Source organism: Theropithecus gelada, chromosome 20 (assembly GCF_003255815.1).
Source record: "Theropithecus gelada isolate Dixy chromosome 20, Tgel_1.0, whole genome shotgun sequence".
NCBI classification, from domain to species: Eukaryota; Metazoa; Chordata; class Mammalia; order Primates; family Cercopithecidae; genus Theropithecus; species Theropithecus gelada.
The window spans coordinates 51,295,982-51,313,269 of NC_037688.1; the positions used below are offsets into that span (position 1 = coordinate 51,295,982).

General features: G+C 50.5%; 1 protein-coding gene and 1 pseudogene across 5 annotated transcripts in view; both read right to left on the reverse strand.

The window, feature by feature from the left end:
* Positions 1-17,288, reverse strand: part of MAPK8IP3 (mitogen-activated protein kinase 8 interacting protein 3) — a 61,662-nt gene that overhangs the window by 40,265 nt on the left and 4,109 nt on the right. For all 4 annotated transcript variants that reach the window (XM_025371010.1, XM_025371012.1, XM_025371013.1 and 1 more), the window contains exon 2: positions 1,302-1,422. In XM_025371010.1, the coding sequence (XP_025226795.1) occupies positions 1,302-1,422 (121 nt within the window). The remainder of the gene's footprint in view (positions 1-1,301; positions 1,423-17,288) is intronic.
* Positions 7,602-8,037, reverse strand: LOC112614661 (annotated as a pseudogene). Its single transcript, XR_003117111.1, has one exon. The product of XR_003117111.1 is annotated as a 60S ribosomal protein L34 pseudogene (transcript).

The window sequence follows — 17,288 nt, forward strand, 5'->3', positions numbered from 1 at the left end:
ACATCTTGGGCCAGGCATGGTGGCTCACTCCTGTAATCCCAGCACTTTCGGAGGTCGAGGCGGGCGGATCACGAGGTCAGATCGAGACCATCCTGGCTAATACAGTGAAACCCCATCTCTCCTAAAAATACAAAAAAATTAGCCGGGCGTGGTGGCAGGTGCCTGTAATCCCAGCTCCTCGGGAGGCTGAGGCAGGAGAATCACTTGAACCCGGGAGGCAGAGGTTGCAGGGAGCTGAGATCGCACCATTGCACTCCAGCCTGGGCGAAAAGAGTGAAACTCTGTCTCCAAACAAAACAAAACATCTAATTACAGAAAAGGAAAATTACACAGGAAATCATCACTTCTTCTTTTTAAAATTTTTCTTTTTTGAGACGGAGTCTCACTCCGTCACCCAGGCTGGAGTGCAATGGCACGATCTTGGCTCACTGCAACCTCCACCTCCTGGGTTCAAGCGATCCTCCTGCCTCAGCCCCATTAGTAGCTGGGACTACAGGTGTGTGCCACCACGCCCGGCTAATTTTTGTATTTTTAGTAGAGACGGGGTTTCGCCATGTTGGCCAGGCTGGTCTCGAAATCCTGAGCTCAGGTGATCCACCCACCTCAGCCTCCCAAAGTGTTGGGATCACAGGCGTGAGCCACCGCGCCCGGCCCTTTTTTTTTTTTTTTTTTAGAGATGGAGTCTCTCTGTGCCCACACTGCAGCCTCAACGTCAGCCCAGCTGAGACCACAGGCGCATGCCGTCATGCCTGGCCTATAACATCGACAGTAGAGTTGAAGCAAAGACTTTTAAAGATAAGTAAACCAATTGTTCTTATAATAATAATAATAAATCCCTCTCGCCACTTTGCCTTGCAGGGGACAGACGCCCTGATCAGCTGTGCCCCCACCTAGGTGCTGTCACTCCAGTGGGGCTACACCATCGGGCCCACCCCCCTGCCTGAGAAGGAGCCGTCACTCCTCAGCAGTGCGAAGAGGTGGGGACCCAGGGCTGCAGGAGCTCTGTTCAAAAGGTGCAGGAAGGACCTTCAGGACCTCAGACTTGTGATCTGGGGGTCAGAATCCACTCTGAAGCAAAAGTGCTCTGGGGCCACAGGGACCTTATTTACTTATGTCCACACACAATTTGGGGCCCATTACAGAAACAGGCAGCAGTGCAAAGAGCTGGAATACATAGCTGAGGCTCGCACTGGGCTTCCTCTCGTCCGCTTGTGTAGAAGGCGCCCCATGTCCTCCCCAGCCAGAGCCGTCCCAGGGCAGCGCCCATCAGGTGCACCCCCAGGCTCCCGCCAGCCACTTACTCTGATCGGCATAGTTCTTGGCCTTCAGCTCCAGCTGGCGCGTCTGGAACTCATAGTGCTCCACCTGGATTTGCAGCTCTTTCTTCTCTTGTTCCAGAGCATCTTCAAACTCAATGAATTTCTGTGCATGGAAGGGAGGGAAAGAGCAGGCATCATAAGTGAGTGTGGAGCAGCCGCCTTTCACTTGAAGGACCGCAGGCTTAGAGGGCCCAGGGGCCAAAGATGTCCCCAAGGCCACAAGCTGGCCAGTGGCCAGGCTGGAATGGGGGCTTCTCGCCACATGGCTGTGGCCACCACCCTCTTCAGGCACAGTGAGGAGCCATGGGAGCAGGGCGGGACAGCCCTCCAGGACTGCATGATCGCACCCTCCTCTCCCTCCGGCGGTGCTCACAACCCTGGGACATGCCAGCACTCTCCTGTCCAGGGAGGATTTGCTGTGAAGGGAGCCTGTTGTTTCCAATCACGGCCGTCTTCACGGCTGCACGAGACCCAGGCAGCAATGCAGGACCCTGCACTCAGAAGGCTCCATGCTTGACTTGGCCGCTGCCATCTTGAAATGTTTGCTCATTTTTGAACACAGAGCCCTGTGTTTCCATTTATGCACTGGGATCCATGAGCATGCAGCCAGTCCTGTTTGCAATGGAGCCGTCTGACTCCTCTCAACTCCACGCCTCAGAACAAGGCTGAGCCTACTTTTCTGCATCTCAGTTGCAACTCAGCTCAGGACACCATCGTTACTGGGATACCCAGCAACACAGTCTTGCTCCTAGTCCTTAAATAAAAAGGCAGCAAGAATGGTCTAGGTTTGGAATCTTAACCTTATGCGGTAAGTTTCAGGACAAAATTATTATCAAACCAAGTGAAAACAAAACACTTTGCAAAATAAAAGCAGTTCATGAAAGCTGTGAGGAGCAGAGGGGCCAGTGAGGCCCCAGGTGTGGCCAGGCCTCTGGCCAGGCATCGATGCCCTGAGTGTAATTCCTACAGGAGCCCAGAGAGGGAGCTGTTAACACCTTGTTTTTACAGAGTAGAAAACTGGGGAGTATTATCAAGAAATTGCACCGGAAGAAGCACAAATACCAGCTGGGCTTTCTTTTCTTTCTTTCTTTTTTTTTTTGAGATGGAGTCTCGCTCTGTCGCCCAGGCTGCAGTCCAGTGGCGCGATCTCGGCTCACTGCAAGCTCCACCTCCCGGGTTCACGCCATTCTCCTGCCTCAGCCTCCTGAGTAGCCTGGACTACAGGCGCCGCCACCACGCCCGGCTAGTTTTTTGTATTTTTAGTAGAGACGGGGTTTCACCGTGTTAGCCAGGATGGTCTCGATCTCCTGACCTCGTGATCCGTCTGCCTCGGCCTCCCGAAGTGCTGGGATTACAGGCGTGAACCCGTTTTTTATTTTTTTTTTAGACAGAGTCTTGCTCTGTCTCTGAGGCTGGACTGCAGTGGTGCGATCACAACTCGCTGCAGCCTTGAGCACCTGGGCTCAAATGATCCTCCTGCCTCCACCTCCTGAGTAGCTGGGACCACAGGCATGTGTCACCAGGCCTGGCTAATTAAAAAAATTTTTTTGTAGAGGCCGGGCACAGTGGCTCACGCTGTGAACCACCAGTCTGAGTCAGTGTTCGAGACCAGCGTGACCAATATGGTGAAATCCTGTTTCTACAAAAAAATACACCACAACCTGCACCTCCTGGGTTCAAGCGATTCTCCTGCCTCATTCCAGAACTTTGGGAGGACGAGGTGGGCGGATCATCTGAGGTTAGGAGTTCGAGACCAGCCTGACCAACATGGTAAAACCCTGTTTCTACTAAAAAATACAAAAATTAGCTAGGTGTGGTGGCACACGCCTGTAATCTCAGCTACTTGGGAGGCTGAAGCAGGAGAATCACTTGAACCTGGGAGGTGGAGATTGCAGTGAGCCCAGATCACCCCGCTATACTCCAGCCTGGAAGACAGATCAAGACTCCATCTCAAAAAAAAAAAAAAAAAAAAAAAAAAATTGGCTGGGCGCGGTGGCTCAAGCCTGAAGTCCCAGCACTTTGGGAGGCCGAGGTGGGCGGATCACGAGGCCAGAAGATCAACTCCATCCTGGCTAACAAGGTGAAACCCCGTCTCCACTAAAAATACAAAAAACTAGCCGGGTGTGGTGGCGGGTGCCTGTAGTCCCAGCTACTCCAGAGGCTGAGGCAGGAGAATGGCGTGAACCTGGGAGGCGGAGCTTGCAGTGAGCCGACATCGCGCCACTGCACTTCAGCCTGGGCGACAGAGCGAGACTCTGTCTCAAAAAAAAAAAAAAAAAAAAAAATTTTAGTCTTGCTATGGTTCCCAGGTTGGTCTCAAACGCCTGGGCTCAAGCGATCCTCCCACCTCAGCCTCCCAAAGTGCTGGGATTACAGGCCTGAGCGACTGCACCCAGTGTTAGCTGGGTTCTGAAGACAAAGGGTTTCTCAGAAGATGGGAATACAAACCGGGCAGTGGATTTCATCTTTCAGGATCTGGAAGATTCATGGGTAGTGGCCACAGCTGTGTTCCCTATAATAACTCTACCCACTCTCCCACCCGTATACTAGGCCCCTCGACGCTTCCTCCTATAGCAGCAGCTTCTAAAAAGGTCTTTGTGTTGAAACCACTGGGGCTCTGCCCAAGAGGTGACTCATCCTGTGCAGTTACTGAGAGGGCAGAAAACCACAGAGGCGGTGGGAGGGGCAGGCAGGGAGCAGGAGGCAGCAGGAAGGGCCTGTGTTACGGGCATCACATGCAACTTAAGGAAAATGAAGAAAAACGAACACTCCACAGCTGGGAAAACGCATGACTTTTCTGTGCAGCGGCACAAAAAATAAAAATAAGCGGTTTTGAATTAACTGTGGCTACAACTAGGATATGAAGAACACACACATGCTATTAATCGACTGATAAGAATTTTTTTTTTCTTTTTTGAGATGGAGTCTCGCTCTGTCGCCCAGGCTGGAGTGCAGTGGCGCGATCTCTGCTCACTGCGACCTCCGCCTCCCGGGTTCACGCCATTCTCCTGCCTCAGCCTCCCCAGTAGCTGGGACTACAGGCGCCCGCCACTACACCGAGCTATTTTTTTTGCGTTTTTTAGTAGAGACGGGGTTTCACAGTGTTAGCTAGAATGGTCTCGATCTCCTGACCTTGCGATCTGCCCGCCTCCGCCTCCCAGAGTGCTGGGATCACAGGCGTGAGCTACCACGCCCAGCCTGATGATAATTTTTAACAAAAAGTTGTCTGGGCGCGGTGGCTCACACCTGTAATCCCAGCACTCTGGGAGGCGGATGCGGACAGATCACGAGGTCAGGAGATGGAGACTATCCTGGCTAACATGGTGAAACCCCGTCTCCACTAAAAATAAAAAAAATTAGCTGGGCGTGGTGGCGGGCGCCTGTAATCCCAGTTACTCAGGAGGGCGAGGCAGGGGAATTGCTTGAACCTGGGAGGCGGAGGTTATAGTGAGCTGAGATCCTGCCACTGCACTCCAGCCCGGGCAACAGAGTGAGACTCTGTCTCCAAAAAACAAAACAAAATGAAAAAACAAAAAGTTTCTGTAGGCCGGGAGTGGTGGCTCATGCCTGTAATCCCAGAACTTTGGGAGGCCGAGGTGAGTGGACTGATTGACTCCAGGAGTTAGACACAACATGGCGAAATCCCGTCTCTACAAAAAAATAAAAAAATTAGCTGGACACAATGGCGTTTGCCTGTAGTTCCAGTGAGCTGGGAGGCTGTGGTGGGAGGATCACCTGAGCCCAGGAGGTTGGGGCTGCAGTGAGCCCTGAGGCTGGTACCACTGCACTCCTGGATGACAGTGAGATCCTCGCTCTCCTTCAAAAAAAAAAAAACAAGGTTTTGTAGAGATAGGGTCTCACTATATTGCCCAGGCTGGTCTCAGACTCCTGAGCTCAAGCAAACCTCCCACCTCGGCCTCCCAAAGTGCTGGGATTACAGGTGTGAGCCACCACGCCTGGCCTTGTTTTTTTTTTTCTTTTTTTTTTTTTGAGACAAAGTTTTGCTCTTGTTGCCCAGGCTGGAATGCAATGGCACGACCTCAGCTCACTGCAACCTCCCCTGCCAAGTGCAAGCGATTCTCCTGCCTCAGCCTCCCAGGTAGTTGGGATGACAGGCGCCCACCACTACGCCCGGCTAATTCTTTGTATTTTTAGTAGAGACGGGGTTTCACCATGTTAGCCAGGCTGGCCTCGAACCCCTGACGTCAGGTGATCCACCCGCCTTGGCCTCCCAAAATGCTGGGATTACAGGCATCAGCCCCCACGCCCAGCCTGGATATTTTTTAAAGTAGGTAATTTTATTTCCTGTTATATAAAAAATGAAAAGAATTATACAAACAATGTATGTTTTTGTAGGAAAATGGGTGTTAGGTAAAAACAGAAAAAATTTTAAATTACAAGGCTCTGTCTATAGGGTCAGTTAAAAATTGTGTGACGGGCTTCTGGATTTGTATGTGTGTGTGTAGAGCAGATGTGCGATCATCTTGTACACAGTGTTTGTAACCTGATTTATTCACTGATTTATATTGAAATGCCTTTTAACACCAACAGGCACATTCTACCACTTCCATTTTTGGCAGGTGTGTGTTCTGCTGGGAGTGTGTGGGTAGAGCACAGTTTGCTCAATCCATTATCTCTTTATGGACTTTCAGGTTGCTTTAAAATGTTTGCTATTATAAAAAGGCTAGCCGGGCGCGGTGGCTCACGCCTGTAATCCTAGCACTTTGGGAGGCCAAGGCAGGTGGATCACCTGAGGTCAGGAGTTCAAGACCAGCCTGGCTAACACGGTGAAACCCCCGTCTCTACTAAAAATATAAAAAATTAGCTGGGCGTGGCAATGTGCGCCTGTAATCCCAGCTACTCAGGAGGCTGAGGTAGGAGAATTGCTTGAACCTAGGTTGCAGTGAGCCAAGATCGCGCCATTGCACTCCAGCCTGGCAACAAGAGCGAGATTCTGTCTCAAAAGAAAAACAAACAAACAAACAAAGCTGTGTGCGCATACGTCTTTGTACATCCGCCTGCTGGCCTCCTGCTCTCCGAGGATGTGGTCATGCACTGCTAAGTGACTCTTCAGAGGTTGTCCCAACTTACATTCCCCCTAAAAGGGGGACAGAGCCATTTTGTAGAACTCTCAACATTTCTTTTATACTTTTTTTTTTTTTTTAATGAGGCTTTTTTCCCCTTTACTTTTATTTTTCAATTTTTTTGGGACAGGGTCTTGCTCTGTCACCCAGGCTGGAGTGCAGTGGCACAGTCAAGGCTCACTGTAGCCTTGACCTCGTGGGCTCAAGGAATCCTCCCATCTCAGTCTCCCGGGCAGCTGGGAACACAGGCACGTGCCACCACCACATTGGGCTAATTTTTGTGTTTCTGTTGTAGAGATAGGGTCTCCCTATGTTACCCAGGCTGATCTCAAACTCCTGGGTTCCAGCGATCCCCTCTCAGCCTCCCAGACTGTTGGGATTACAGGCATGAGCCACTGTGCCTGGCTATATTTCAGTCTGTTTCTGAGCCAGCACCACAGGTTTTTAAACTGGTGTTGTGGTGTTACGGTACCTTCTAGTATCTAATATCTGCTCTCCCTCTTACATCTTCCTTTTCAACATTTTCTTGGTTATTCCTAATTTCTCCTTCTAGATTAATTTGAGAATCATTCTGAATCACCTACACACATATTTATTTTTTGGTTATGCAACTCACCTGTCAGAAAGCGCCAGGTCTCTGCCCCTTAGCAAGGGGCCATTTTTTTTTTTCCTTTTAAAGATGAGGTCTCAGGCCGGGCACAGTGGCTCACATCTGTAATAACAGCACTTTGGGTGGCTGAGGCCGGAGTGCCACTTGAGGCTAAGAGTTCGAGCCCAGTCTGGGCAATATAATAAGACCTTACTTTTGCAAAAAATCATTAGCTGGGCATACTGTTGCATGCCCATAGTGCCAGCTACTTGGGAGGTTGAGGCAGGAAGACTGCTTGAGATGGGGTCTTGCTCTTTGGAGATGGGTCTTGCTCTGTTACCCAGACTGGAGTACAGCAGCATGACCAAGGCTCACTGCAGCCTTGACCTACTGGGCTTAAGCAGTCCTTCTGCCACAGCCTCCTGAAGCACAGCGACTACAGGTGAGGAGGCCCAGCCCCTAAGGTTGAGTTCTTGATTTCAGCGAGAAGATGCTCAGGGCTAGACTTGGGGTGACAGAAAACTCATCTTGAGGAAGTGAAGAGTCCTCTGATGGGGCTTTTGGGGCTGGATGCTGGAAAACTCTTATTTATTGATTGATTGATTTTTACGTCTTTTCATTTTTATTACTTAAAAAAGTTTCATTTTTTTTATTTAGCTTTCTGACTCTGTGCTTGTGCCTTCAACACTTTCACAACGATTTTCTGCTCCTCGATAAGGAAAGCACGCTTGATCCTGTCACGAACACATTTAGCACACATGGAACCACCATAGGCCCTGCTGACATGTTTCTTTGTTTTGGACAATCTCATAAGAACTTTAGGTCTTACAGCACGAACCCCTCGAAGTCTGCCTGGGCACAAACCACGTGCAGATTTTGGTGCTTTCCCAACCTTCTTGGTATAAAGGTAAACAATTCTATTACCAGGGGTTCGGGACAGCCTAGTTTTGTTAGAGGCTGTATTGTAGGAAAGCCTACGTCGGTATGTCAAACGCTGGACCACTCTGAGTACCTGCAGACAATGTCCCCGGAAGAGCGAAAATTCTTATTTATTTGTATTTTTTGGAGACGGCTCTGTTGCCCAGGCTGGTGCGCAGTAGTGAGATCTTGGCTTACTGCAACCTCCATCTCCCAGGTTCAAGCGATTCTCCTGCCTCAACCTCTGAGTAGCTGGGATTACAGGCGCCCACCACCACGTCCCGCTAACTTTTGTATTTTTTTTTTTGTTTGAGATGGAGTCTCGCTCTGTCGCCCAGGCTGGAGTACAGTGGCGTGATCTCGGCTCACTGCAACCTCTGCCTCCCGGGTTCACGCCATTCTACTGCCTCAGCCTCCCGAGTAGCTGGGACTACAGGCGCCCGCCAACTCGCCTGGCTAATTTTTTGTAGTTTTAGTAGAGACGGGGTTTCACCGAGTTAGCCAGCATGGTCTCGATCTCCTGACCTTGTGATCCACCCACCTCGGCCTCCCAAAGTGCTGGGATTACAGGCGTGAGCCACTGCACCTGGCCAACTTTTGTATTTTTAGTAGAGACAGGGTTTCACCACGTTGGCCAGGCTGCTCTCGAACTCCTGACCTCAAGGAATCTGCCTGCCTTGGCTACCCAAAGCACTGGTATTACAGGTGTGAGCCACTGCACCCGGCCCAGAGAATATTTTTATTTAAAGATCATTGGCCAGGGGCGGTGGCTCATGCTTGTAATCCCAGCATTAGTCTAGCCCTGAGCATCTTTGGGAGGCTGAGGCGGGTGGATCACCTGAGGTCGGGAGTTCGAGATAAGCCTGACCAACATGGAGAAACCCTGTCTCTACTAAAAATACAAAAATTAGCCGGGCATGGTGGCACACACTTGTAGTCCCAGCTACTAATGGGGCTGAGGCAGGAGGATCGCTTGAACGCAGGAGGCAGAGGTTGCAGTGAGCCAAGATTGCGCCATTGCACTCCAGCCTGGCCAATAAGAGCGAAACTCCATCTCAAAAAAAAAAAAAAAAATCATAGGCCGGGCGCGGTGACTCACGCCTGTAATCCCAGCACTTCAGGAGGCTGAGGTGGGGGGATCACCTGAGATCAGGAGTTCAAGACCAACCTGGCCAACGTGGTGAAACCCCGTCTCTACTAAAAATACAAAATTAGCCGGGCGTGGTGGTGCATGCCTGTAATCCCAGCTACTCAGGAGGCTGAGGCAGGAGAATCTCTTGAACCCGGGAGGTGGAGGTTTCAGTAAGCCGAGGCCATGACATTGCACTCCAGCCTGGGCAACAAGAGTGAAACTCTGTCAAAAAAAAAAAAAAACAAAAAACCATTTACTTCTGATTTAAGAGAACCAAAAATTTTCAGATGGGCATGGTGGCTCACACCTGTAGTACCAGCACTTTGGGAGGCTGAGATGGGAAGATCACGAGGTCAGGAGATCGAGACCACCCTAACAAGGTGAAACCCCATCTCTACTAAAGATACAAAAAAGATTAGCCAGGCGTGGTGGTGGCAGGCGCCTATAGTCCCAGCTACTCGGGAGGCTGAGGCAGGAGAATGGCGTGAACCCAGGAGGCGGAGCTTGCAGTCAGCCGAGATAGCGCCACTGCACTCCAGCCTGGGTGACAGAACGAGACTCCGTCTCAGGAAAAAAAAAAAAAATATAGAGAGAGAACTAAGAATTTTCAGTGGTGGGGACTTGGGGAAGAGAGATGAATTTAAGTCTATAAAGCATGATCACAAAATATGAACGGAGCTGAGAAACATAACATTTTAACTATCAGCGTTTTTGTTGAATGGGCCTGCATAGTACTAGGTTATAAAGAAATAAAAGAACTACCCGGAATACAGCGCAGTAGTATCTTGGTCCCAGACCTGCTGAAGGTGTGACGGTAGCAAAGTGAAAGGTTTCTGTGCACGTGCTCGTGATCTGTGCTGCAGGGCAGCGTGTCTTTGACACGACTACCTCTCCAGGCGAGTCTAGTGAAACGCCGTGTGGCAGCCGGACGTGTGAGGCTACCCGTGGGTCACCTTTGAGCATCCCACGGAGCAATGACTCGAGATTACAAAATGAAGGCAAACACGGGTGTCGTTCCTCAGCTGAGACACGAAACAACTCTCACGTCTAGGTACCAATATGCCACAGGATTCCCTTTTTAGACATGTTTTTAAGATGTACTTCCCCATCCCTCCCACGATCGAAGGGCTCTGCTTGAAAATTAAATTCAACTTATGTTTTCAGAATTTGCTTTTCGGTGAATTTCTTCTCTTCTCTCTCTCTTTCTCTCTTTTTTTCTTTCCTCCGTCACCCAGGCTGGAGTGCAGTGGCGCGATCTTGGCTCACTGCAACCTCTGCCTCCTGGGTTCAAGTGATTCTCCTGCCTCAGCCTCCCAGCCTCCCGGGTAGCTAGGATTATAGGCACCCACCACCACACCTGGCTAATTTTTTTGAATTTTTAGTAGAGATGGGGCTCCACTGTGTTAGCCAGGATAGTCTCGATCTCCTTGATCTCGTGATCTGCCTGCCTCAGCCTCCCAAAGTGCTGGGATTACAGGTGTGGGCCACTGCGCCCAGTCACACCTGGCTAATTTTTGTATTTTTAGTAGAGACGGGGTTTTGCCATGTTGGCCAGGCTGGTCTCAAACTCCTAACCTCAGGTCATTCATCCACCTCAGCCTCCCAAAGTGCTGGGATTATAGGCATGAGCCACCGTGCCTAGCATTCTCAGTGAATGTCAAGATACATATTGAAATAAACGGGCACAGTGGCTCACTCCTGTAATCCAAGCTCTTTGGGAGGCCAAGGTGGGCGGATCACGAGGTCAGGAGTTCGAGACGAGCCTGACCAACATGGTGAAACTCCGTCTCTACTAAAAATACCAAAATTAGCCGGGCATAGTGGTGCACACCTGTAATCCCAGCTAAGGAGGTGAGGCAGGAGAATCGTTTGAACCTGGGAGGCGAAGGTTGCAGTGAGCGAAGATCGCGCCATTGCATGACAGAGGGAGACTGTCTCAAAAAAAAAAAAAAAAAAAAAAAGAAATGACCTGAGAGCATAGGGTCTTCCAAAATCTAGTAATCCAAGTCAGGTATTTTAGTATTCCATAGAATGAGATCATCCTTCCTTTTATATGTAAACAAAGTTACACAGTGACTGACTTTTCATGTTAAATATAAAATCAAGACGACAATATTCTGGACTCAGAATGTCAGAGCAATGGCCAGGTAAGTTCTTTCACAGGGCGATCAACAGGCTTTTGGTAACTTTCACAACTCATGGACACTTTCCTGGTGAGTAAAGTAACACATTAAATCCAACAGCCGGTGCAGTGGCTCATGCCTGTAATCCCAGCACTTTGGGAGGCTGAGGTGGGCAGATCACCTGAAGTCAGCAGTTCAAGACCAGCCTGGCGAACATGGTGAAACCCCATCTCTGTCAAAAATATAAAAAATTAGCCGGGTGTGGTGGCGGGCGCCTGTAATCCCAGGTATTCCGGAGGCTGAGGCAGGAGAATTGCTTGAACCCGGAGGGCGGAGGTTGCAGTGAGCCGAGATCGTGCCACTACAATCCAGCCTGAGCAACAGATCGAGACTACGTCTCAATAAATAAATAAATAAATAAAAACAAAAAATCCAAACCTCCCCTCTCATATGTCCGTTAGGCCAGGCTCACCAGCGAGAAACAATTCAGCTCTGGCTGGTTGGTTAGAAACGAATGTCGACACGAATCAAAGATCTCGTTCTTCTGCAATACCGATCAATTTGTTTCCTTCCCTGGGAATGAGGGGGCGGTATGAATTTCCAAGGAAAAAGGCTCATTTTTGGTCTTTTTTTTTTTTTTTTTTTTTTTTGAGACGGAGTCTCGCTCTGTCACCCAGGCTAGAGTGCAGTGGCCGGATCTCAGCTCACTGCAAGCTCCGCCTCCCGGGTTCACGCCATTCTCCTGCCTCAGCCTCCCGAGTAGCTGGGACTACAGGCGCCCGCCACCATGCCTGGCTAGTTTTTTTTGTATTTTTTAGTAGAGACGGGGTTTCACCGTGTTAGCCAGGATGGTCTCGATCTCCTGACCTCGTGATCCGCCCGTCTCGGCCTCCCAAAGTGCTAGGATTACAGGCGTGAGCCACCGCGCCCGGCCCATTTTTGGTCTTTTATCTTAAGCAGGCAAACAGTTGGGCACTGGGCACATCCCTGGCGGATGCCCTTCACAGCTAGTTCCCAAGTACAGGCAGGGACCTTGCATGGCTGTGGTTACCCAGGGCTGGCAGGGGGCAGTCGGAGCTCCTTCCATTTCCCACAACTGCCTGGCCACCTAGATCTAAAACGCAGAGAGAGGACGTGCAGGGGGTGGCCCTGGAGTTACAAAGCTGCCCCCGAAGCCTGCTGGACGGCACACGGGTGGAGGGAAGGACATTTCTCCATTCAGGTGTTACATGTGGGGCGGAGAGATCCGGACACCAGCTCGGGAATCCAAAAATCAGGTTGAAAAGCAAGGCTTCCTCACGTTTCTGTGAAAGGGACTGCTCGGTTCAGCGTCCACATGAAACAAATCCCAACTAGTTGAATACACACTGATTTTCAAGAATGGGTAAGACAGATGGGGAAATGTATATATATATTTCCCCATCTGTCTTACTAGTACATATACATTTGTATTGGGATATATATACACACACATATATAGATATATATATATAAATTTATATGGTTGGTACCAGCGGAAGAAAAATGAAGATAAAACTAAAACCCAACTTAAATGTCCCATCCTATGAAACATCTCCCTGGGAAAAATTATTCTCAAGTAAACTTTTATTCTCTGGGCGCATTCTTAGGAGTTTACACTGGCTTCTGAAACTTCCTAACCAGCCCCAGCCTCTGACTCCCTCTGGTTGCACTGAACGGGGGGCCTGCTAACCGTGCCTCAGTTCGCTCTTCTCAGTAGACAAAGGGTCCTTGCTCTCAAAACATGAATGCTCTAACCTCAGGCAGGGACGTAGAGACACACCTGTGCAAGGGCTCACTGGGACTGTGCATTTATCTGGGAATTCATTTCCTGGGGAGAAGGAAAGGTGATGGGAAGGCTGGCTGGGGAAAGGTTAGGGAACAGGGGCCCAAAACTCCCCAGAGGCCTGGGGAGGAAAGGGCACCCAGAAACTTAAACGAAAGGCAAGTTTTGAATCTGGTTGTTGATAACAAGAATCGAAATGCCTTAGGCCCTGTGTGGGAAACCCACCGCACAGAGGAGCCATCTTGAGGAAAGGCCCTGTCGCATTTCACGTGGCATGCCCCGGATCTCTTGCCCTAACAGTGGCTCAAAAAAAAATGCAACAGGGTAATGATGTTTTGGGCTCTAAGGGTCTCCGCAAAGACTCATCCCCCTCATAAGCAGATTCTAGCCTCTGGGTTTCACCGCCAGCCTATCCCGAGCAGTGCTTGGCCCAACACCCTGCCCCGGGGTGAGCGGGCTTACAAACCGCTCACGCGTGAAGGTTACGTAAAAGCAAGCCGCCCAGCTCCCCTGCAGGCAGGCGGATGGACAAACAGCACTGGTGGGACCCTGCTTGGCCATGGAGAAAGGACACACGGTCTGGGTGAGTCCCCGAATCACTGTACTGAGTGGAGGAGGTCATAGGAAACCACGTATGCACTGCAGGAGGCCATTATGCAAAGCTCTAGAAAATGCAAATCAACCTACAGTGACAGAAGGCAGATCAGTGGTTACCTGGGGACAGGTGGGGCAAGGAGGGGTCAGAGGGGGGTTACACAGGGCACAGGGAACTCTGGGGTCTGGGCATCTACACTGCTTGGACTGCAGGGATGGCTTCAGGTGTGCATACATATTTCAAAACTCATCAAATTGTACTCCTTAAGTATGTACAGTTCAGGGTATATCAATGATACTGCAATAAAATTCTCACCCACAGAAAGAAAAGAAAAAGCAGCCCAAGGCGAAAAAGTCGATCCTGTGCCCTGAGCACAGGCAGTTCTGAGGTAAGACCGATTTCCCACCAGGCTCTTCTTGGCCTTTCGAGAACTTCAGCCCCTCTCTGCTGTTTCCTGTTGCTGGCATCCACTTTCCCATCTCACAATATTTTCTCCTGTCTGGTCTCCTGTATCTGAAACCCACTGCTACGGGATCCCCCCACTTTCTGGAAAATGTTCATTAAACAGGAAACAAACCCACCCTTTAAGCATCTACCTTTCTTGCATGAAGCTGAGTAACTCACCATCTGCCCTTACGCGCAGGCAGCTCAGCTAGACTGCCCACAGCCGCACTGTCCGGTATGGAAGCCTTGGCCACATGTTTACATTAATTAAAATAAAACACAGCCGGGCATGGTGGCATGAGCCTGTAGTCCCAGCTAATCGGGAGGCTGAGGTGGGATGATTGCTTTGGTCCAGGAGTTTGATACCAGCCTGGGCAACATGGCAAGACCTCATCTCTAAAATAAGTAAATACAACTAAAAACCCAGTTCGTCAGTTCCATGAGTCACACCTAAAATGCTCAATGGCCCTATGTGGCCAGCAGCTACTGAAGTAGACAGCACCAAATACAACATTTCCATCATCCCAGAATGTTCTGTCAGACAGAAAGGCTGCTCCGAAGAGACAGTCCTTGACCTTCAGGAACTGCACAGTTCGGTGAGATGTGCGCAGAGGCAGGGGAAGCCGGCTTCCCCTTATCCACACACACAGATGACCAGCATCTCCGGGTGTGCCGAGAGAAACAACAGGCTCAGGCTGAATGAACCAGAGGGTGCCGGCCCCTTGTTGGCAGGGAACGGCTTAAGTTGTGGAAGTTGTGCCAGTTCCCCAGGCAGGGGCGGGCAGGGTGGGTGATGGGGGCTTCTCTGCAGGTGCACTGGGGAGGCAGACACCAGCAAATCAGGCAGGGACGGGAACTGGCCAGGTAAACCCCGAGAGTGGGGTGGGGGGAGGTGGTCTAGCTGGCAGGAGCTGCAGGTCTGCAGGACGGGGGGCGGCCAGAAGACCAGAGGCAGGTGAGGCTGGTGACAGGTGGGCCGGGTGGGGGATCACCTGGGGGAGACAGCCTCACTCTGTCCACCCAGTGTCCTGGCCCACCTTGTCACTCAGATCCCCTCATGTTATCGGCGTCTGAGACGTCCAGTCTGCCTCAGGAGAGCAATCAGCTAATGCCCCTGCCTGGAATCCAGCCTAGCACTCAGAGACCAGCTATGCTTTGTGAGGGTTCTCTGGGCTGGCGAAGTGGCGGGGGTGGGAGTGGCCAGGAGACCCTGGGATGGTGGTGACTGGAAGCAGAAAGCAGCAAAGGAGATGAAAAGTGGGGGCATTAAAGAACTCCTGAGGCCAAAAGAACAGCAGGACCTAGTGGCAGATGGACACTCAGGGTGACAAGGGGAGCTCGGGACCCCAACTTTCTTTCTTTTTTTGAGACGGAGTCTCCCTCTATTGCCCAGGCTGGAGTGCAGTGGCATTGCGATCTCGGCTCACTGCAACCTCCGCCTCCTGTGTTCAAGCGATTCTCCTGCCTTAGCCTTCCAAGTAGCTGGGATTACAGGCGTGCACCACCACACCCAGCTAATTTTTGTATTTTTAGTAGAAACGGGGTTTCACCATACTGGCCAGGCTGGTCTCAAACTCCTGACCTCATGATCCACCCGCCTCAGCCTTTCAAAGTGTTGGGATTACAGGCGTGAGCCACTGCGCCTGGCTTTGGGAGCCCAACTTTCAACAGAGCAAAGGAAAACAAGTCCAGAGAGCCGGCACTCCATGCAGCTCCTGGCGATCTTCTGCAGTGATTTTCATGCACTAACAGCTCATCCTCCCGCCCTGATAATAAATGGGAACCTGGGGAAAGGGACCCATCCAAAAATCATGTGCCCCTCACCTCATGCCCATCTGGCACAGATTAAGGATCTAGCAGGCTCTGCACGCCATGGGTCTTCCTGCTGAGGCCTGAGGACGTGCCCCATGTCTGGTCCCCAGGGCCCATCAGCCAGACCGAGGCACAGCTGCAAAGTGACTGACGCAGTGGTCAAGGTCACAAAGAGCAGAGAATGAAGGGCCACCGCAGAACATAGGACACAACAAGAACACAGGGACCCCTGAGCCCCTCACACAGCCAGAGAAAGCAGTGTGGGAAGACGCCCGCACTTGGGACGCTGGGTGAGGAGTGTTAATTCTGCAACCTTTCTGGACATTATTTCAAAACAGTTTTTAAAAACTTAAAATTCAAACAGATATTTCATTTAGAAATCTTAATTTTGGAAGAACTGACTTCTCTCAGCTCTTGGCCCTGTCTGACTGCTGCCAGTGTGGTCCAGGAGCTCCCGCAGCAGAGGGGCAGAGGGGCAGGCTGCGCCCAGCAGCCTCCAAGCCACTTTGGCCTCTGTCCCGTGTTCCCTCTGGCTAGCAGGTACCTCCTTCTCCATGGTTCCTACAAGTATTTGTTCCACTTTTAGGGAGACTGCTGTACTCCTGGTGAGTGGTGCTGCTACACCAGACCAGCTTTCAGAGGCACCTAGGAAAGGCAGCTCTGGCGGCCCCATTTTGATAGCTTCATTTTAAAAACATTTTTATTTTTATTTTTATTTTTTTGAGACGGAGTCTCGCTCTGTCGCCCAGGCTGGAGTGCAGTGGCGCCATCTCAGCTCACTGCAAGCTCCGCCTCCCGGGTTCACGCCATTCTCCTGCCTCAGCCTCCCGAGTAGCTGGGACTACAGGCGCCCGCCACCTCGCCCGGCTAGTTTTTTGTATTTTTTAGTAGAGACGGGGTTTCACCGCGTTAGCCAGGATGGTCTCGATCTCCTGACCTCGTGATCCACCCGTCTCGGCCTCCCAAAGTGCTGGGATTACAGTCTTGAGCCACCGCGCCCGGCCTAAAAAACATTTTTAAAAAAACTGTTCTTAATATCATAACATGGCAGGAGAAGAAATCACACACTCTGGCCAAGCAGTGGTGAATTTACTATTCGTCATATGAAAAACAAAAATAAAAATTCCTGATGCATCTTAATTCATTTATGGAAAAAACTTCCTGCAGATCATCTGGGGCGGAGGAAGAAAAAAAAAAGAGGAAAAAATGGCAGACTGATCATCTCTGTAGAGCAGGATGATGGTATTTGTTTTCTCCAGCTGAATCCTACCCAAATACTCTAGGAAATGAATGAAATTTATTTATTTATTTAGAGACAGAGTCTCACTCTTGTCGCCCAGGCTGGAGTGCAGTGGTGTGATCTCAGTTCACCAGAACATCCTCCTCCCAGGTTCAAGTGATTCTCCTGCCTCAGCCTCCCGAGTAGCTGGGACTGCAGGCGCCGCCACCACATCCGGTTAATTTTTTT